At 51.4% G+C, this 19,168-nt stretch overlaps 9 protein-coding genes across 9 annotated transcripts; 7 read left to right on the top strand and 2 right to left on the bottom strand.

The window, feature by feature from the left end:
* Positions 1-100: 100 nt before the first annotated feature.
* On the top strand, positions 101-1,776 carry IDH2 (NAD-dependent isocitrate dehydrogenase). The gene is made up of 5 exons (XM_018276885.2): positions 101-281; positions 352-423; positions 559-645; positions 708-830; positions 879-1,776. The coding sequence occupies exons 1-5, from the start codon at positions 198-200 to the stop codon at positions 1,668-1,670; spliced, it is 1,158 nt and encodes a 385-aa protein (XP_018128719.1). The 5' UTR covers positions 101-197; the 3' UTR covers positions 1,671-1,776.
* A 170-nt stretch (positions 1,777-1,946) lies between these two features.
* Positions 1,947-4,155, top strand: VE01_07449 (uncharacterized protein). The gene is made up of 2 exons (XM_018276884.2): positions 1,947-2,482; positions 2,616-4,155. Exons 1-2 carry the CDS (start codon positions 2,244-2,246, stop codon positions 4,015-4,017), a joined length of 1,641 nt encoding a protein of 546 aa, XP_018128759.1. The 5' UTR covers positions 1,947-2,243; the 3' UTR covers positions 4,018-4,155.
* ROT1 (Reversal of tor2 lethality) lies at positions 4,031-5,175 on the bottom strand. Its single transcript, XM_018276883.2, has 3 exons — positions 4,919-5,175; positions 4,746-4,860; positions 4,031-4,698 (listed from the first exon to the last, which is right to left on the bottom strand). Exons 1-3 carry the CDS (start codon positions 5,036-5,038, stop codon positions 4,163-4,165), a joined length of 771 nt encoding a protein of 256 aa, XP_018128716.1. The 5' UTR covers positions 5,039-5,175; the 3' UTR covers positions 4,031-4,162.
* A 400-nt stretch (positions 5,176-5,575) lies between these two features.
* On the top strand, positions 5,576-6,723 carry VE01_07447 (uncharacterized protein). The gene is made up of 4 exons (XM_059463882.1): positions 5,576-5,776; positions 5,827-5,943; positions 6,072-6,374; positions 6,429-6,723. Exons 3-4 carry the CDS (start codon positions 6,185-6,187, stop codon positions 6,458-6,460), a joined length of 222 nt encoding a protein of 73 aa, XP_059319553.1. The 5' UTR covers positions 5,576-5,776; positions 5,827-5,943; positions 6,072-6,184; the 3' UTR covers positions 6,461-6,723.
* A 282-nt stretch (positions 6,724-7,005) lies between these two features.
* VE01_07446 (uncharacterized protein) lies at positions 7,006-7,356 on the top strand (the record flags this gene model as incomplete). The annotated part of the gene is made up of 2 exons (XM_018276881.2): positions 7,006-7,244; positions 7,292-7,356. The coding sequence occupies 2 exons, from the start codon at positions 7,006-7,008 to the stop codon at positions 7,347-7,349; spliced, it is 297 nt and encodes a 98-aa protein (XP_018128711.1). The 3' UTR covers positions 7,350-7,356.
* Positions 7,311-8,975, bottom strand: VE01_07445 (uncharacterized protein). Its single transcript, XM_018276880.2, has one exon. The coding sequence runs from the start codon at positions 8,724-8,726 to the stop codon at positions 7,614-7,616; it is 1,113 nt and encodes a 370-aa protein (XP_018128710.1). The 5' UTR covers positions 8,727-8,975; the 3' UTR covers positions 7,311-7,613.
* A 70-nt stretch (positions 8,976-9,045) lies between these two features.
* On the top strand, positions 9,046-10,089 carry VE01_07444 (uncharacterized protein). Its single transcript, XM_018276879.2, has 2 exons — positions 9,046-9,832; positions 9,892-10,089. Exons 1-2 carry the CDS (start codon positions 9,323-9,325, stop codon positions 9,997-9,999), a joined length of 618 nt encoding a protein of 205 aa, XP_018128709.1. The 5' UTR covers positions 9,046-9,322; the 3' UTR covers positions 10,000-10,089.
* Positions 10,090-10,925: 836 nt separating this feature from the next.
* Positions 10,926-14,266, top strand: VE01_07443 (uncharacterized protein; the record flags this gene model as incomplete). Its single annotated transcript, XM_018276878.2, has 4 exons — positions 10,926-11,328; positions 11,379-11,672; positions 11,719-11,828; positions 11,878-14,266. Exons 1-4 carry the CDS (start codon positions 11,173-11,175, stop codon positions 14,264-14,266), a joined length of 2,949 nt encoding a protein of 982 aa, XP_018128715.1. The 5' UTR covers positions 10,926-11,172.
* Positions 14,267-14,392: 126 nt separating this feature from the next.
* VE01_07442 (uncharacterized protein) lies at positions 14,393-18,940 on the top strand (the record flags this gene model as incomplete). Its single annotated transcript, XM_018276877.2, has 3 exons — positions 14,393-14,868; positions 15,095-17,539; positions 17,591-18,940. The coding sequence occupies exons 2-3, from the start codon at positions 16,766-16,768 to the stop codon at positions 18,938-18,940; spliced, it is 2,124 nt and encodes a 707-aa protein (XP_018128758.1). The 5' UTR covers positions 14,393-14,868; positions 15,095-16,765.
* Positions 18,941-19,168: the final 228 nt, after the last annotated feature.

The raw sequence follows: 19,168 nt of genomic DNA, 5'->3' as shown, positions 1-19,168 counted from the left end.
CGCGCGATAGGCCACGCTACAGTTGGTGGACGGATGGACGGATGGAAGCGGCAATATTTCTTGGCGCGGTAGTGCAAGGCTTTCGCCTGAAATCGTGGCGCATGTTCAAGAAACTCCAGTTCGCCCTCACCAAACCTATCTCTCTCCAACAATCTTGCATTCGCGTGAGAGCGGCATTCTGTCTGTGATATTTCAAGATGCTCGCTATCCGGTCCATTGCCGCGCCTGCGCGCCGCCAATGCCTTCGTGCAAATGGTGTTGCTATGCTATCCTCTCTTCAGGTTTGAACCCCAAATTACCCCAATTGATAAGCAAATTGGAGTTCAACCTGCTAACCAACTGGATTACCAGACACGAACATATGCTGCGGGCGCCAGCACTCATGAGAAGGTCGCAAAGTTCCACGGAAAGAAGGGATCTGATGTATGCTACCCCGAATTGCGTCAATTTCGCGTCACTGCACCTGCAGTGTCTTGAATACATTGCGACATGCTATCAAGCCGACCGATTGGAATCGACATAGGATGGTAATAGGACATTTGACTAACGATTCGATAGGGACTTTACACTGTCAGTCTTATTGAGGGTGACGGTATCGGCCCAGAGATTGCCCAGTCAGTGAAGGACATCTTCAAGGCTGCTAATGTACGATTTGCGCCATTTCTTTCCCTACGGAAGTACGGAATGAGACTGACATTGCCTTGTAGACACCAATTAAATGGGAGCCCGTTGATGTTACTCCTCGACTGAAGGATGGCAAGACTGTTATCCCCGACGAGACTATTGAGAGCATCGAGAGGAACAAGGTTGCCCTCAAGGGTCCGCTTGCCGTAAGGAAACCGACCCATCATTAGATACAGGTTGCTAAACATATTCAGACACCCATTGGCAAGGGCCACGTCTCCCTAAACCTTACCCTCCGCCGCACATTCAACCTCTTCGCCAACGTGCGTCCCTGCCGCTCTATTGCGGGATTTAAGACCCCATACGACGGTGTCGATACCGTTCTCATCAGAGAGAACACCGAGGGAGAATACTCCGGCATTGAGCACGTCGTCGTTGACGGTGTTGTGCAGAGCATCAAGCTCATCACAAGAGAGGCGTCTGAGCGTGTCTGCAAATACGCTTTCCAGTACGCTGAGGAGATCGGCAAGCTAAAGGTCCGCGCCGTCCACAAGGCCACCATCATGAAGATGAGCGACGGTCTTTTCCTTTCCACCGCCCAGAGAGTCGCCAAGGACTTCCCAGCCGTCGAGTTTGATGCCGAGCTTATCGACAACACCTGCCTGAAGATTGTCACCGACCCAACCCCATACAACGATAAGGTGTTGGTCATGCCCAACCTTTACGGAGACATTCTTTCCGATACCTGCGCTGGACTCATCGGTGGTCTTGGTCTTACTCCATCTGCCAACATTGGTGATGAGTGCTCCATCTTCGAGGCTGTTCACGGATCCGCCCCGGATATCGCTGGCAAGGGTCTTGCCAACCCAACCGCACTTCTTCTCAGCTCCATCATGATGTTGAGACACATGGGTCTTGAGGAGCAAGCCGTGCGCATCGAGAAGGCCATTTTTGAGACGCTTGCAGAGGGCAAGACCTTGACCGGTGATCTTCACGGAACGGCCAAGACCCACGAGTACGCCGGTGCCATTATCAGCCGTTTATAGATATTACATAGGTATGAAGTAGAGGGCAGGTTCTCTATGGGAAGCAACGAGGGCTAGACTGTATATTACATTAAAGAGGTTTTGAATATATTCCATTGCTTCTACTAAGTTCAAATAGCTATATTGCCCAGATGCATAATGATCATACGATGAAATGACAGACTGTAGTATTTTCGCTGTGGCGACTCAGAACGAAAAGTTGGCGCCAAGCGCGTGTGGCCTTTTGGTTGGATGGTAACAAACATGTGTGACTTGTCGATACTACGGCCGCTTCGCGAAACCCTGCCATCTGGAACCCCTGTTTCTCAATCTATACTGATGTTCAACGTCCCTTCTAAAGTTAACCTCTACTAAATAGAAATAATTGTGACGGTGTCGGCATGTATTTCTACTCGGTACGCCTTATGTTATAGTCCTTCTGAAGAATCACCTGCTGCTCAGCCGCCTGCGGTTACACTTGGTGTCACGGCGTCGGCGCGATATCAGGCGACCAGTTCGAGTCCACCTTCATCGAAAACATCAAGCCTGGCAGGCAGCATCTTAAAAACCTTTGTTAGTTAACACAGTCTCGAGATGACGTCCTTTTTCCGAGATGCGGTGGCGGCAGTCGCGTCGTATATCCCCGGAAGGTCGAGGCCGGACTATGAACCTATATTGACCGAAGATGGTGATGCTGAGCCAACCCAACAACCAGTCGCTGCTGAGGAGGAAGAGGAAGGCCCAAGCACCGCCAGGAAGAGGGCCGCGACGATAATATTGACTATTGCTATAATCTGCTTAACCTTCCTACTCATCATTGCGGCAGCTTTTGGGTAGGTCTAAATCTCATTGGGCGTCGTATCTTATTGCTATCACGTGGTGCATACATGTTCAGAACAACATTCAACGAGCCTTTCCTTGATATTGGAGCGGATCTTCTTCAGTGGCATACTAACAGAAGAACAGCTGGGCACGATCTCGCCCTGGAGACCATACACTTCCCTGTGTGCGTACGATAGCAGGCGAAATTAACAATGGCTATCAATGCCACCCTGAGATCTCACACCATTGGGGCCAGTACTCCCCATATTTCACAGTGCCTTCTGAAATATCGGCAGACACCCCGGCGTCTTGCGAAATAACGTTCGTTCAAATGCTAGCTCGTCACGGTGCCAGGTATCCCACATTCACAAAGGCGATTCTGTACAAGAAACTTGCTGGACATATCCTCACAACTGTTGGGAACTTTGAGGGGAAGCTCGAGGGGAAATACGAGTTCCTCAAATCCTACAAATGGAGAAGCGGTGCCGACAAATTAACTATTGTGGGCATCCAGCAACTGACTAACATGGGATACAAACATTATCAGCGCTACCAGGCTCTGGCCAAGGATACAATCCCGTTCATACGGAGTACCGACCAAGATCGCATGATGGCCTCTGCTCTTTGGTGGATAGAAGGCTTTGAAATTGCTCGACGGGAGGATCCTGAGCATACCGGGCCAGACTACGACGAGGGTTATCCTGCCCTTCTGATCCCCGAGGATCCTGAATTTAATAACACTCTGAGCCATGATCTCTGCACCTCCTTCGAGTCAGGACCATTCTCCCACGGCGGCTTAGATGCCCAATCCGTTTTCGCGGCGACCTTCGTCCCGCCGATTCAGGCCCGCATCAACGAGGATCTGAAGGGTGTCAACTTGACTTCGAGAGAGATTATATACCTCATGGATCTGTGTCCTTTTGACACCGTTGCTCCTAATCATGTTCCTAGCCAGTACGAGGCGCCTCTGTCGCCCTTCTGCCATATTTTCACCAGGTCTGAGTGGCTCTCTTACGAGTACTATCAATCACTGGGCAAATTCTACGGCTTCGCACAAGGGAACCCCATGGGGCCTACGCAAGGTGTCGGCTTTGCGAACGAGCTCATTGCACGTCTGACCAACAGTCCCGTCGTTGACCATACGAGCACAAATTCCACCCTGGACGGCTCACATAAAACATTCCCCATCGACAAGAACACTACAATGTTTGCAGATTTCAGCCATGACAACGATATGATGGCCATCTACGCGGCGATTGGACTTCTCAATGCCACAGAGGCACTAGATAAGGAGAACTTGCAGACTATAGACGAGACGAATGGTTATTCGACGAGTCGGATGGTGCCGTTTGGAGCTCGTGCGTATTTTGAGAAGATGAAGTGTGGAGGGCAAGACGAGGAGCTCGTGAGAGTCTTGATTAATGACCGTGTGATACCCCTTCAAAATTGCGGCGTCGATAGCCTTGGACGCTGCAAATTAGGCGCTTTCGTTGATAGTTTGACATTCCCACAACACGATGGACACTGGGATCAATGTTTTGAATAGCGTGGCAGCATGAGTTTGTTCAATGCTTAATTTATACTTTTATCGTTACAAATAATATCTTCCTCTTGTGCAGGTCTATCCAAGTCTATATATACGCCGCCTATTCGCCGGTCTAAAATGTCACCCAACCCATCCAACCTCATAATTATAACAGATACGCCGCGCCGCCAAGGAGCGTCATCCCAACGCCCGCCCACCACACCGAATCCGCCATACCGGACGGCGACTTCGCATCCATCGCTCCGGACAAATGTCGTTTAATGTGCTTGGCGTCCTTATTCAGTGGCTCGAGTAAGCTCTCCGCCAACCCCTCACCCCTCTTCACCTTGGCACCCGTCTCTTTCGCCGCATCAGCCTTGTCTGTCGGGTTCATCGTCACTGTCGGCAGCATCATAGGCGGGCTATACGCCTGATACAGCGGCTGGATGGGCGTGCCATCGAATTGGTACAGATCAAGTCGGTTGATCTTCTTATAATCATCTATTTTCGCCTCATACTTCATCATCAGCTCCGGCTGGTGGTAGCGCGAGTACTGCGAGTTCTTTGAGTTCTTGCAGGGGTCGGAGAGCTGCTGGCGCCCGTCGACGGCGATGGGGTTTAGGCTCAACGAGCCGTTGGCATTTTCGGTGAAGGTGCCATGTTGGAATTGGAGAAGCGCTTTGGGGCAGTTGGGGCTGGTTGCTGGGGAGGGGTTAGCTTGCGATGTGGCTGGGGGGAGGGGAACATACGATTGGAGACTGCGCGGTAGTAGGCTGATTCGTAGAAGCCATCCGCAGTGAAGGAGTATGAAATCCCCGCGTGGGATGGCTCGATGAAGCTGTCATTGACTGGATTATAGAAGCCCTGTAGATAAAGAATAAGCCTTTGCCCATCGGATAATTCACAGTTGGTGCGACCATACCGGCCCTGTCATCACCTTGGCGGACTTGGATGACCATGTCCCAACCAATGCGGGGTTAATTGCCGCAGTCGACGATGATATGAGCAGCGCGCTCGTAGCCAAGACTGCGCGGATAATCATAGCGGAATTGTGCTATGAAATCGGTCGTTATGAGGAATTGATGTTGTCGTTTTGCCTTATCCCAACGGCTTCCGTTAGAGGCGGGAACGAAGGTTTGCCAAGGAGCCTATCATGATAATCGATCGACACTATCCCGATGCAAGGAATTCTGGTGGCGCCCCACCCCTGCTTATAATAGAAAAAGTGACGTCGTACCTTTATCTTAGCGGTGCAACCTCAATATCACGCTGGATTTGACAATTTGACTTATTTATCGGCCGCTTATTAATTTGGGATTCCATATTCATTATACTACGTTGCCAATACCAGTTATAATTCACTTACCCAAAGGAATAATTTATTGTCGGACTTTCTCCGAGGTTACTCGGCTGACAGATGCCGCTCTATCCTGCCGAAGCCGAGGGCTTTCGGATGACGGTGTCAAGGCTCGGCAATAATTGCTTGAACCTATAATAACAGTGAATTTATAGCATATGTGTAAACAACAAGCAATGTTCGGTCTTGGCAGTTGAATTTTCGTAGTTAACAATAAGTTATCAATCATATGCCCTTGGCATTTATGAATCATACAAAAAGTGAAAAAAGGTGAAATCAAGTATAAAGGCTTCGATATTTCCTGCCCAAATGTGATTACTGAAAACCATTATAACCTCAACCGATTACTATCCAAATACAAACAACCAACAAAGAAAACTAATCACTCTGTATTCCCACGACCAGACCTTTTTCACTTAAAAAGCTAGTCCCCACATTACAACCGGTGGTACACACACTTACCCGTCGAGTAGTGCCTCCTTTAAGCAAACAGTGTGACCCTTCTGCACGAGGCCGTCCAAGCTCCAGCGGCAGATCGCCAACCAAACAAACGTACAAATCTCCCCCGTGAGACTATCCCGCCAAATCTTGTAAGACCTATCCCTCATGTCAAGTGCTTTGTCCCCAGATCATATCCGTTTTGGACAAACACTGCATTTTCTTTCACTCGCATACCCGTGAGGCGCCTGCATGCAGTTCACATGGCTAACGTTTACAGTATAAAGCTACCTACCTCCCACATCCACGGAGAACCCACTGTCACCTTCAAACGCTGACAACCTCAACCCCACATACCACACACAGAGCTATTCAAACCCCACCATATCAAAAATGGCGCGTTATACCTCTCCATACAACAAGAACACCAACGGACACTCTCCTCAGGCCATCTGGCAGAAGGTCCGTGTTTCCCTTTTCAACGCTGACCGCGGAGATACCGATTCAATCTTGAACCTCATTCCAGCTGAGAAGGTTGTGGCAGTGAAGAAGCCAAGGTCCGTCCGCACTGGAGGAAACCCAGGTAGGTGACCTATCCTTTCTATTATCGTTGATATATACTGACTTTCTCTTTTAGATATGTGCTTTGGTTCCTGCTGCCGAGGATGAGAGATGCGAGACGATACGATTTTTTGGTCTGCTTTTTGAGCGATGATTACCTATTTGGCGCGCTGGACGAAGGTGGTTTGCTTTGCTAGGGATGGATACACAGCGATGATAGCGAGAGCGGAACTACAGCGGCAGGCGTAGGGGGATTACGAAATTAGACAAAGCTGATTGCTCACTGGGTGCAGTTTTTTATGACGGCGCCGTGCATTTGTCTGCAAAGTCCTATTCGCTCATGGACAGGGCATTGTTAACTCGTTAGATCACATACTATAGAATTTTAATATATATTTTACTAAATTTATTATTCATACGTGCCATTTTCATGGTATATGCTAGCTAACCATGATATTTAGACTCAAATGACTCCCACGATGGCATGTCACCCAAATTAGTGTATTCTCAAACGGACGGAGCTATATAACTTTAAAATTAGCGTCAGGTCAGACTTCATAAGCCTCTCTCTCTTCGACAGCTCCGTTCCTCATCCACAGCCTATACAGCCAAAACAATCACAAACGCATAAATCGAACCTTTCAACTTCCAAGATGACGGTATCGCAACAGCGCCCGCAAGAAATAATTTACGACGAAGAGTCACATCGCCAGAGACGCACCAAGGAATCCAATATATGGAATAAAGTAGATGAAGTGGGACCACTGGTCTTTGTCTTGGCTATTTTACTTGCTGTGATTTTGTTCTTCGCAACCGGATACACATTATATAGGATACTTCCTCCTCTGCACGATTATTCCATGGATCGCTATCTCGAAACACTGCGCGAGCTGTAAGCATCTTTTAAACTTTATGAAAATGTAAACTAATTATCATTAGTGTCAAAATTGTGAATGAACTGGAGGCTGGCGCGGCCGCTAAGAAGGGGTGCTGGTGATGGCCGGACGTGTTAGAGAGACTGTGGAGTGTTTCACCATCTGTAATTTGAAGAAAAGCATGCAGCCACTTCGGGCTGCAATCAATAAGTTAGCCACTCAGAAATATAAATATAAATTATATCAACATTATAAACATTATAGTATATTAATAGCAGTGAATATAGTTGATCTGTTTGGCTCGTCAAACTGGGAAAGTAGTTGACAGTACAGTTCTGAGGAGGCATCTCGTCTCAACCCAGTCTCGCAATAACCTTGAGGATATATCAAAGGCTGTCAAAATACGGCCGGGGCCCCTCAGTGCCCAAGATGACAACCACAGAGTCCGAATTTAGTCCGATAGACTCAGGTTCCGTAGGCCCGATGCTCAAGAGTGCAGCTAGACCAGCAGCACCGCATGGCCCAAGAAAAATGCCATGCCTCGTCAGATACAGCACTGCATCATGGCACGAAGAATCGGAGACAGTGACACTGGCATCAATACCAGCCCGGAGGACTGGCCAAGCAGCAGTTGAGACCGTGCCACAGTCCAGGCCCGTCATGATAGTCCCGGGTGTCTTGATGGGGGTCATTTGACTAGCTTTCAGGCTGGTGTGAAGGCATCCTGCGGTATCGGGCTCAACTGCAAGTATGGTAATCGAACGCCCTCCGGACTTGGCGTGAGTGACGACGGCTGTTGCAAGGGAGCCCACTCCAACTGGCGTGATGATGATTGTGGGCTTTAACCCTTTCTCTTCGAGCTGAGAACCGACTTCATGCAACATCGTAGAGTATCCATCAACAATCCAAGACGGGATATAGTCGTATCCTTCAAAAGCCATGTCCTGGATCAGAAGCCCACTGGGTGACGTGGTTGATTTTTCAGCAGCAATACGTACGGAATCGTCGTAGTCGCCTTGAATAACAATCACTTCAGCGCCTTCTGCAGCAATCAATTCCCGAGCATGGCTGCTTACAGCCGTTGGGACATATATCTCAGCTGATATTTGCAGAAGCTTTGCCATGTATGCAACGGCCCGTCCATGATTTCCATCCGTGGCAGCGAATAGTTTGATGGATGCATTTTTGGCAGCTTCTGAGAGATCATCAAGGCTACTATCAAGGGAAAGATCGAGCTTGGACGCTATTGCTCGGAATGTTCCCCAAGAGGCGCCAAGGATTTTGAACGACGGGAGTCCCAACCGATTTCCTTCATCTTTGATGAAGATACTCTTCACTCCAAACTTTTCTGCCAGCTCCCCAAGAGACACGAGGGGAGTAGGGCTGTATTCTGGCAGACTCTCGTGAAATTTCCTCACCGTTTGCGCATCGGCAAGCTCAGGGAGATTGTACGCTTTGGCATCTGGATTGGTATATGTGGATCTCTGGTCTGAGGGCATGGTTTTGGGATCCGAACAGGAAAAAGCCTTCAAAATTGCATAAACAAATATTGGCGTATAAATACTATAATACCTCAGTATTTATTATCCAAGAGCCAGTACGGAATGAGTGGCATCCGAATGGTCCGAATGTGTTTTGTTGACTGCGGTGCGATTTAGAGTATGGCGGGGTAGATATCGTCCGTGGATCCCACTGATCGGTCCACTCAATCTGAGAAAACAATTGCCGGAACCACCGTGCGGAGGCACGCCGTGCCGCCCGCCGCTTAGCCTTGAAACTCAACCAAACAAGGTTACTTCGTTAATATAAAGTTGATATCCGGCAGTTTCATCACACTAAACAGGCTACTGAGAAGCATAAGCATCATCTATAAAGTTGTCGATCTACCCAGGTATAGAACTGGCAGTTTTAAATTCTTCCGTTTATATATTGTTTAACCATTACAGGCTGCTTCCACAGCCTGATTTCGAGTAAGCAGCGCGATATTTCTTGGAAATAGATATATAACTGTCCCCATAAATACCTTTGAGCCACTTTCCTATTCTATTTTCATTATCAAAAACCCCACAGAGTATATTTCGTCCAAATCATCATCATGCAGTATCTATCATTAGCCACCCTTGTCGGTATTGCAACCACAGTCTCTTCTCATGGAGTAATCACCAGTCCTACTCCCAGGATCGCTGGAGCTGTCTCCCGTGCAGCCTGCGGTACCGCCATAACGCTCCTTCACAAACAAGATGTGACCGACCACGTCGAAGGAATGCCGCAGGTAGCCGCTGTGGATTCGACCTACCATGCCGACGAGTGCAACCTCTGGCTTTGCAAAGGTCTCCAGCTGGACGAGGAAGCCAGTGGTCCAGTTCAGACTTACTCTCCTGGCCAGGTCGTCCCAATCGAGGTTTATCTTCGCATTCTCCACGCCGGAACTGCGAATGTGAGCATTGTCGACACAGCATCTAACACGGTGGTTGGAAGTGAGCTTCTCTACTGGGATAGCTATGCAGACGAGAAGTTGCCTGCTGTGCCAGCGAACAACACATTGTTCTCTGTCACGATCCCAAGCGATATTGAAGAGGGTAAATGCACGACTGCCGGTGAATGCGTAAGTGAATCCTTTCACATAATGTCAGTGGGAGTAACTTTCTGACTTTGAGGATTTAGGTCATCCAGTGGTGGTGGTATGGAGTTGGTGCAAGGCAGACTTACGAGTCTTGTGTGGACTTTGTTCTCGCGCCTACTGCGCCTTCAAGCAGGATCCGAAGGAACTGAAGTGGTATGGAAATATTGTAAATAGGTGGCCGAGATTCGTATTGAAAAGAGAGGTAGCTGAACATATGGTGGTAGCGGTTATGAAATGAGGAATTAGCAAACGTTTTTTTCATTAATATATAAGTTGAAATGGAACTCTGTTGATCTGATTTTGCCCAACCAACAATACCGGGAGTCGAAAAGCTATGCCTCCGAGAAGGTGTTGTAGCATTTTTAAGGAATGCAACAAGCTGATCAAGGGCCTGCCCTCAAAGCCGCTGCAGACGGTGATAGAGGTGTGATTAGTGATAAGAATTATGTCAGCAATAGGTAAGAGCGGCAACAGCAGCGTCTCCTATCCTTCATACCGTCATTTCATATTACTGTTATCATAAATAGCTCTCATCTCATGTCTTCAATAACTCCACTATAGATAGACTCCAGTAGCTATTTTCCCGATGGCGTTCTTGAGCTTGCTGAGCCCCTGGCTGCGTCGCCAAGCACCATACCAACAGACCGCCGCCGCCACCCCCGTGTCTGAGACGAGGTTTTTTGCTTGTGTAGTAATTTAAAAGGAGTCAAGTTTTTTATTTTGTTAGAACCATGGCGCTTGTATCTTCTATTTGGCTCGTAAGCACAGCAATACCTGTCTTCTATCACAATCCTTGATATGGTTGGGAAGAGGATTCATGCGGTACTGTAGTACTCTCCATATAAGCATCTTGCCGCGAGGATATAAATTAAACCAACGAAGAGACAATATCGGCGTGCATGCAAAGTATTGATATAAATCCATATGAAGATAATGCACGGATAATTATCATATTTGGCTGAACGTGGAGTAAGTGGAGTTCCAAGCTACCAGATTGGGAAGCAACGGCGGTGTGGGGCTGCAGAATCGCGGCTGCCCTCCGATGTAAACAATAACATCCTGGACTCCCGCAACAACCAACGCCCAGCAATTAACTCTCGACAACACTTCGACGCGTGCGACTACTAATCTTTTAGGGATTCCCATTTATGAAGCATCACTAAATAGCGACTCGGCCCAGTTAGCGCATACTTATCGCGCGGTGATACCTCGAATCGTTCGGCTCCCAGCGTGTCCCACATCGAATCGCCAAACAACGAGAACAGCAAAACAACTCCAACACAGACAGATTTTACGACAGTGCACTGTCAACTCTGAAAACAATGGCGGCGGACGTACCGGATCAGTATTATACGGAAGTTGCACGGCTGGAGTCGTTTCACACAGCGCAACCACTACCGAAACGACGAGGGTCCAATGCGACAGGACGCGCCCCAAAGTCTATGAAATGGCCACATTCATGGCTCGGCCCAGAACAAGTATGATGAGACACCTCTCAACAGTTTAGTTTATTGCTAACTCGCTACAGCTTGCGGCAGCAGGTTTCTTCTTCCTCCCATCCCACGAGAACCCCGACAATGTAAAGTGCTTCCTTTGCCGAGAATCGATATGTGGGTGGGAGAAGGGCGACAACCCGCTTGAGGAGCATCTAAAGCTGTCGCCCGGCTGCGGATGGGCGGTCACGTCGTGTATTGAGGCGAGAGTGGGTGATATGCATCTGGAGAACCCGATGAGTACGCGGATGGTGGAGGCGAGGAAGGCGACGTTTGGGGATCGCTGGCCGCATGAGGGGAAGAAGGGGTGGAAGTGCAAGACTAAGCAGGTATGTTGATGTGGATGGTATGTTTTACTCGTACTGACGGTAATAGCTGGTGGAAGCTGGGTGGATACACAAGCCGACGCCGGAAGGCGATGATTACGCGGAATGTGTCTACTGTACTCTTGCACTGGATGGCTGGGAGCCAGCTGATAAACCATTGTGAGTTCGAATCCCAAGTGATGCGAAAACTCTGCTAATATAATTACAGCCACGAACATCATGCTCGATCCCAGGATTGCGCCTTCTTCACACTTTGCAACCAACCGGAAAGCCCGATTGCGAAGAAAGCTGCGAAGGGCAGGAAACCCCGCGCCTCCAAGGTTTCGAGATTATCAACACAATCAGCCCTCACAGAAGCACCGTCTATAGTTGACATGGATGTCGATGAAGGTGATAGTGTGATGACAACTGCTACAACTGCGTCTCAATCCACCCGAAAGGCGCCCAAAGGAAAGAAAGTCCCTGCAAAAGGCAGGAAGAAGAAGGAAGAGCCGGCTGAGGTCAGCGAGTTACCAGAGCCGGAAGACGAAGTCGATGTCGTGCCAGTGGAACAACCAAAGCCCAAACGAGGGAAGAAAAGGGCCAGTGAAGCGATGGAGGATACTGCTAGTGTTATCGAGGCTCAAGCTCCGCCGCCCAAACGGAGGACACGGGGAAGCATTGCCGTTCAAGAGAGCGTAATGGGCGATGTGTCGATGGAAGACGTCACTGTGACAGAACAACCACCAGCTAAGAAGGCTGCCCCAAAAAGGAAGGGACGCCAATCGAAGACATCGCGACAAGTCTCGACAGCTTCGCAGGCGTCCCTCCGCGCACATGTTCCTGATGACGATGAAATCGATAAAATGCTCGAAGAAGATCTGAACAGGCCACTTACTGATGAAGAGGATGCTGTGGAAGCGAAACCAGTTGTTCACGAGGAGCCCAAGGCTTCTGTGGCACCAACTCGACGGGCAACACGCACTAGCAAGGTCGCGAAGACAGACTACGACATGTTTTCAGCGGCAGATGCGGAGATAGATGAGGCAGCTCTCGAAGCCGAGCTGGAGGCTATGGAAATCGAGGAATCGAAACCTCTCCCCAAGGCAAGAGGTGCAAAGGCTAGCCAGCCACGAAAGGTATCCGCAAAGCAAACAGCTGCAGCAAAGCGTGCTGCACAGGCTGAGGCCGCTGCTGCTGAGGCTGCGGCGGAGGCTGCGGCAGAGGCGGCCGAAGCAGCTGCAGTTGCTGAACTTGAGGCTGCTGAAGCGGAACTTGCTCACGCCCAAGCTGAAGAAGCAGCCGCTGCAGCCGCTGAACTTGAGGCTGCTGAAGCAGAACTTGCCCACGCTCAAGCAGAAGAAGCTGCTGCTGCGGAGCTCGAGGCTGCTGAGGCTGAACTCGCTCGAGCTCAAGCTGAAGAAGCAGCTGCCGCTGAACGTGAGGCTGCCGAAGCTGAAGCCGAAGCTGAAGAAGCTGCTGCCGCTGAGCGTGAGGCAGCTGAAGCCGAAGAAGCCGCCGCCGCTGAGCGTGAAGCAGCCGAACGTGAGGCTGCTGAAGCTGAGGCTCGCCGAATCGAAGCTGAACAGGCGGAGTTGGAGCAGCAGCTGAAACCCGCGCCAAAGGCTCGAGCTGGCCGCGCATCAAAGGCCAAGGCCGCGAAGCCAGCTGCGACGAGGGCAACGAGAGGCTCAACCATGTCTGTCAATGAGTCAATGGTATCCGCCTTATCTCACCAAGACGACAGCGTAGCAACCGCCCACGACGACTCTGGTAACGAGACAGACGCCAGCCAAGCCACCGTCGTGCGTGGGGGAAAGAAGCGTGGCTCCACATTGACCAAGAAGGCTAAGGGAGGGAAGAAAGCACCCATCCGCAACATTGAGGATATCATCCAACCGTCCATCGAGGAGCCACAGCCACAAGAAGAAGAACCTGCGCCCCAGCCACAGCGTCAGCGCGCAGTCGTCTCCAAGCGCGTAGCCAACATCGAAGACCGCGTCAAATCCCCGCCGCCACAGGTCGTAGCGCCCAAGCCGGCAAAAGCCCGCGCTGCGGCGTCGAAGGCGAAGGGGAAGGCGCCCGCTCCCGTAGCCGCATCGCCTTCTCCCGCACCTGAATCAGCGCCTGTTGAAGAGCCAACGCCACAGCCTGCGGTGCGCGCGAGGGCAGCGAGTATCACGCCCTCGCCTTCACCGCAGAGTTCGGATGCGGAAAACCGTCCCCCGAGCTCGCGGCCGAATGCCTCGGCTGAGCAAGCAGCTCCCATCCGCATCCCACTCGCACCGACCCCCGGGACGCCGTCGAGGCGAAACATGGTTGCTGGGCTGAAGAGCGGGGAGCCCTGGGTGGGCGTTGACTTGGACGAGGTATTTGGGCACCTGAGGAGCGCGGAGAAGGAGAAGGAGAATTTCGTGGTTGGAGGGGCGAAGGGGGGGTTGGGGAGGGGAGAGCTGACGGCGGAGGAGAGGGGGATGACTGTTGAGGAGTGGGTGGGGTGGAATGCGGGGGTTGCGGAGGAGAGGTTGAGGAGGGAGTGTGAGAGGATGGTTGGGTGCTTTGAGAGGGAGGGGGGGAGGGCGATGAGGGCGTTGGAGGGGGTGGAGGTTGTTGAGTAGGTGGGTTGGTGAGGGGGCGGTGGGGGTTGTTTTATTTTATTTTGGGGGGGTGGGGGAGGAGGGGATGGGGGCGCTTGGGGGGGGTGGTAATGATGATAATGAGTTAGATGGTGATGGGGGCGTGGGATTTTTTATATGAATTGATTGTTCTTTTTATGAGGATGGGAAGAGGGTGTTTTGGGGATGAGGCGTGTGATATCTGATGATGACTCCAGCCATAGACATTGATCCCGTGAAGAAGTCGCAGGGCGCCTGGTCCATGGGATGATTAAATGGCTCAGAAGCAAGGCGCGCCATCAAGTTAAGGCAGACTTGTTATTACATATATATGCTCTCCTCTCCTGGCGATCAAAGCAATCCCCAAACTAAAAAGCCAAGTTGCCACCTAGGGAATGCTCTTAGAAGAATGATGGGTGAGATACCGAATACTCCTACGACCCAAACTAAGAAGCGTAACCAGAAATCAGAATGAAGGATGGCCCGTAGCGCATGAAGACAAGCAAGCATTCAACCGAACTATTACTCTAAAGTCTTCTATGGATCAAGAACTAGAGTTGATCGAGGCTAAAGTCTTCTTGGATCAAGAACCAGAGTTGATCAAGGTATGCACCTGCTCTTCTCACTGCTGCTTTCCTTCTCGCTGCCGCTTCCCTTCTCGCTGTCACATCCTTCTTGCAACGCCCTTCTTGTCACCACATCGTCAGGTTGTTGGGCTTGGGATCTCAGACTCCATGCGCGCAACGACCTTGGGGTCCGACATCTGTTTCCCTTGGAGTTCTCTCTATCTCATGTACTGGATGTCCTCAGCGCTGACGGCTGATGTCTCAGATTGACTACGTTCTCATTATAATTGAAGTATGCACGATATCGCATTCATGGCAAATGCCTACTGTCGTCAAGTTGAGAACTGGCTGGGAATGTCTATCACGTGGGTAATATGGTGCATCACTCAGTTCAACACGTCGAGAATGTCTCTACTTTCAGATGACCATGTGCGAGAGCTTCTATTCTTCCAACCGCTTGCCGATTCCATTTACCTCCCCCATTCCGCCACTCCACCATCTGAGGACGCAGGATGCATCTACATATTACTAGTAAGCGCCGTTGGGGTTAGTTCTTACCAGGCCCGGCGTCAGAAATAGAACGACGGCGGCATCAGGCCGTTCGACTAAGCGCCGTCGTTAGACCTTGGCGGTAAAGCACAGCACAGACACACCGCAAGCTCGAACGGGACGAACTCTGCGGGAGAAAGATAGAGTCATGACGTGGAGCGATACTATCGATCGACATTGTTGGGACTGCAGATTCAGAGTGGCCAGAAGGGCGACGCGGCCTGTCGATCGGGCGGGTTTGAAACAAGAACCACGCCAGATGGCGCCAGGCTTTGAAACCTTGTCGGTGTTGGTTTGGTGTGGATGGTGGAGGGTTCAATTGTGGGTAAGGAAGTCTGGGAGTCACTCCACCAACAAACTTCTGGACCTTTTGGAACCTTTGGCTTCTGATCTGTGGGATCATGAGTATGTATTCTGGGATGCTGATGCTGCAGAGTACGTAGATGAATGACTGCGCTGGTATGGTTATGTATTTTACGCCACTACTATATGGAGGTGGGCTGTGCAAATCAATGCTCCATGCACCATACACTCAGCTCGACATGATACGAGGAGAAGGAGTAGATCCTTCAGAGAGAGCGGGTGAGAGGGTTGATCGCTGTATCCTGTTTTATATTTTTATCATTTTCCTCAGGATATTCTCACTATTTTCACGATTATTACGATTTATTTCCACGACTATTACGATTTATTTCAATTATTACCATCTCCAACCCTCTCTTCAATAAACCCATATTTATTGTGTGTTTTTTCTTATTATTAGAAACGCTGGCGCTGACGGGAGGCCCCATCGAACCACCGAACCACCCACCTACCTACCACCAAACCAGCTCACACAGCCCACACACAGACCAGCCCACCGCCTTTATCCAACCCACCCCCCCAACCCACCTCCCACCCCACTCCCATCACTTGGTCAACGATCCAGGTACAACAGCACGGTGCACAGTACGACTGCGACTGTACCAAGGTTTCAACTTCCAACCCTTTTCTCGCCCTTGTCGTCTATAGACCCAAAAAGGACACCAAACGAAACTCTCTCCGGCAATATCTGTTTAGAAAGGCATACGCCTGCTACGAATTCTGCCACGAGCCTAGACACGAACCTCTTCTCTTTCCAACATCCTCGGCGCTTGCACGTTGGCACCTCGTCCTGCATACTTATCGTTATACCCGCTCTCTCACACTGAGAAATCCCGAAATTACGAACCTCTCCTTTTGACGACGAGACTATACGACAACTTCGAGCTTTTCGAATATCTATACCTGACACTGAGGCCAAGGGAAACAAACAAATACGAACAAATACTCCCATGGTCTGATCGTCCATCGAGCAAACCAACCCCCCCTCTCTCGGCGCCTTGCGCCATCCGCTCTCTCCCTCATCATGTCCTCAGCCCATATCCTCTACGATGCGGCAAACACACTCTCCTCCCGCGCCGAGCTCGGTGGCCCAGCCGAGTCCAGGCCACCAATCTACAAGACGATCGGTATCGTTCTCGCCATCGCCTCAGGCTGCTTCATCGGCGTCTCCTTCATCTTCTCCAAGATGGGCCTGCTCAAGGCGAACAAGAAATACGACGAGATCCCCGGCGAGGGCTACGGATACCTCAAGAATGCATGGTGGTGGGGTGGCATGTCTCTCATGATCGTTGGCGAGATCTGTAATTTCGTCGCATACGCCTTCACGGATGCGATTCTCGTCGCCTCGATGGGAGCACTGAGTGTCGTCATCAGTACCGTGCTGTCAGCCATATTCCTTAAAGAACGATTGAGCGCCGTTGGAATGGTGGGATGCCTCCTCTGCATCCTCGGCAGTGTGGTCATCGCACTCAATATCCCGGCGTCGAGCTCCGTCACCAACATCCAGGAGATGCAACACTTTGTCGTACAGCCGGGAATCCTCGTCTACGGCGGCATCGTGATCGTGGGATGCGTGTTCATTGGGGTGTGGGTTGCGCCGCGGTACGGGAACAAGACCGTGCTCGTATACTTGTCTATTTGCAGTCTGATCGGAGGCCTCAGTGTCGTTGCTACCCAAGGGCTGGGTTCTGCGATTCTGGCGCAGATCGGCGGGCAGAAGCAGTTTAATCAGTGGTTTTTGTATGTGCTATTTGCATTTGTGGTGGTCACTTTGGTCACCGAGATTATCTATTTAAATGTAAGTTCCCCTCCAGATCTGAGAACAGGCCAAGACTAATATCCCGTGTAGAAAGCTCTCAATATCTTCAACGCGGCCCTGGTCACGCCGACATACTACGTCTACTTCACCAGCGCCACCATTGTCACCTCCGCCATCCTCTTTAAAGGCTTCGGCGGCACCCCCTCCCAAATCATCACCGTCATCATGGGCTTCCTCACCATCTGCTCCGGTGTCGCCCTCCTCCAGCTCTCCAAATCCGCCAAGGACGTCCCCGACGCCGCCGTCTTCTCCGGAAACCTCGACCAGATCCGCACCATCGCCGAGCAGGAGCAGCCCGAGTCCGAGCCCAAGGCCGACGCCATCCGCGGCACCGCGGCAATTATCCGTCGCCTCTCCACCGCGCGCCAGAACATGGAGTTGGCGGAGGCACGCCGCCTACACGACGACATGCAATCTGATCTCCAACCCGTCAGTGAGAATGAGCAGATTGAATGGGATGGATTGAGGAGGAGACGCACTACATATGGTAGCGCGCACCGCCCCTTCACACCCGCATACGCCGCATCTCCCCACCCGCCCCTAGGGATGTCCCGTTTCCCCACCGACGAAGAACTCGCCGCCGAAGAACGACCCACGACCGGCTCCCTCACACCCAGCTTCCTCGGCACGATCCGCACGCGCGCGCGCAGCATGGTCCCCGGCTCCATCCGCCACGTCGACGATCACAACGGCGCGCAGAGCCCTATGCACCCCGTCGCACTAACCTCCATCGCCGTCCCGGGCTACTACGACACCACCGGCCTCGACGAGCAGAAGACGGCGTATGACGCCCACGCTGGGGGTGGCGGGGAACCGCACATCCAGTTCGCGGAGGACCCGCGCGGTGGTGGGAGTAGTCACCTTGCTGCTGAGCGCCCACCGCAGAGCGCGAGGAGGCAGTTTAGCTTTCAGAATGTGTTTAGGAAGGGGAACGCTACGCCGAATATTGAGGATATGTCTGATCGCGAGATTCGGGCGAGAGAGCGCGAGAGGGAACGCGAATTGGCGGGGCATAAGATGAGACCGGGATTGGGGAGTCGCGGGACGAGTCATAGTGTGAAGAAAGCCGCTGGAGGCGCGTCGGAGGAGGAGCGCGCGGGCTTGGTGAGGCCGAGGGGCGATAGTGGGAGTGATGTCACTAGAAGCTTTCCGGAGTATGAGGAAGAGGAAGGGTGGGAGGCGGGGATGGGGGAGGTGGAGAAGCCGCCGCCGGTGCCGAAGCATGGAGGGGAGGCGGCGTATGAGGCGATAAGGGGAGGTGGGAGGGGAGGGAGAGGTGGTGGCGGGAGGGGGAGGAGGGGGACGGATGGGAGTGAGAGTCCGCCGTTGCCGCCTTTGCCGCCGTTTGAGAAGGGTGGGGGGAGGGGGTCGTTTATCTGAGGGGGGGTTTTAGGTGGTTGATTTGATCTTGCGTGCGAAGCGGGCGTTGGATTTGTATTGTAGGAATCTGTGATGAGTGTGTTGTTTTTGGATTTTTGGGGGGGAGGGGGCGGGCTGGGGACTGGGGCTCTGGCTTGGGGGGGGTGGGGGGGGGGGGAGGGGGAATGTAGTGTATATAGAATGTAGATAGGAGGGGGTGGGATATATAAATGATATCCAGAGCTACTA

Source organism: Pseudogymnoascus verrucosus (genome assembly GCF_001662655.1).
Source record: "Pseudogymnoascus verrucosus strain UAMH 10579 unplaced genomic scaffold scaffold_34, whole genome shotgun sequence".
Classification (NCBI taxonomy): Eukaryota; Fungi; Ascomycota; class Leotiomycetes; order Thelebolales; family Thelebolaceae; genus Pseudogymnoascus; species Pseudogymnoascus verrucosus.
This window is presented reverse-complemented; position numbering and strand designations above follow the sequence as displayed.

Excerpts from the sequence above, each read along its gene's own strand:
- VE01_07447 (XM_059463882.1), top strand. The coding sequence starts at position 6,185 with ATGGCGCGTTATACCTCTCCATACAACAAGAACACCAACGGACACTCT. Across the intron at positions 6,375-6,428 it reads CCGCACTGGAGGAAACCCAG|ATATGTGCTTTGGTTCCTGC; the intron begins GTAGGTGACCTA and ends TTTCTCTTTTAG.
- ROT1 (XM_018276883.2), bottom strand. The coding sequence starts at position 5,038 with ATGATTATCCGCGCAGTCTTGGCTACGAGCGCGCTGCTCATATCATCG. Across the intron at positions 4,861-4,918 it reads CCAAGGTGATGACAGGGCCG|GGCTTCTATAATCCAGTCAA; the intron begins GTATGGTCGCAC and ends CTTTATCTACAG. Across the intron at positions 4,699-4,745 it reads CTACCGCGCAGTCTCCAATC|CAACCAGCCCCAACTGCCCC; the intron begins GTATGTTCCCCT and ends ACCCCTCCCCAG.
- VE01_07449 (XM_018276884.2), top strand. The coding sequence starts at position 2,244 with ATGACGTCCTTTTTCCGAGATGCGGTGGCGGCAGTCGCGTCGTATATC. Across the intron at positions 2,483-2,615 it reads ATCATTGCGGCAGCTTTTGG|CTGGGCACGATCTCGCCCTG; the intron begins GTAGGTCTAAAT and ends ACAGAAGAACAG.
- VE01_07444 (XM_018276879.2), top strand. The coding sequence starts at position 9,323 with ATGCAGTATCTATCATTAGCCACCCTTGTCGGTATTGCAACCACAGTC. Across the intron at positions 9,833-9,891 it reads GCACGACTGCCGGTGAATGC|GTCATCCAGTGGTGGTGGTA; the intron begins GTAAGTGAATCC and ends TTGAGGATTTAG.
- VE01_07445 (XM_018276880.2), bottom strand. The coding sequence starts at position 8,726 with ATGCCCTCAGACCAGAGATCCACATATACCAATCCAGATGCCAAAGCG.
- IDH2 (XM_018276885.2), top strand. The coding sequence starts at position 198 with ATGCTCGCTATCCGGTCCATTGCCGCGCCTGCGCGCCGCCAATGCCTT. Across the intron at positions 282-351 it reads CTATGCTATCCTCTCTTCAG|ACACGAACATATGCTGCGGG; the intron begins GTTTGAACCCCA and ends CTGGATTACCAG. Across the intron at positions 424-558 it reads ACGGAAAGAAGGGATCTGAT|GGACTTTACACTGTCAGTCT; the intron begins GTATGCTACCCC and ends ACGATTCGATAG.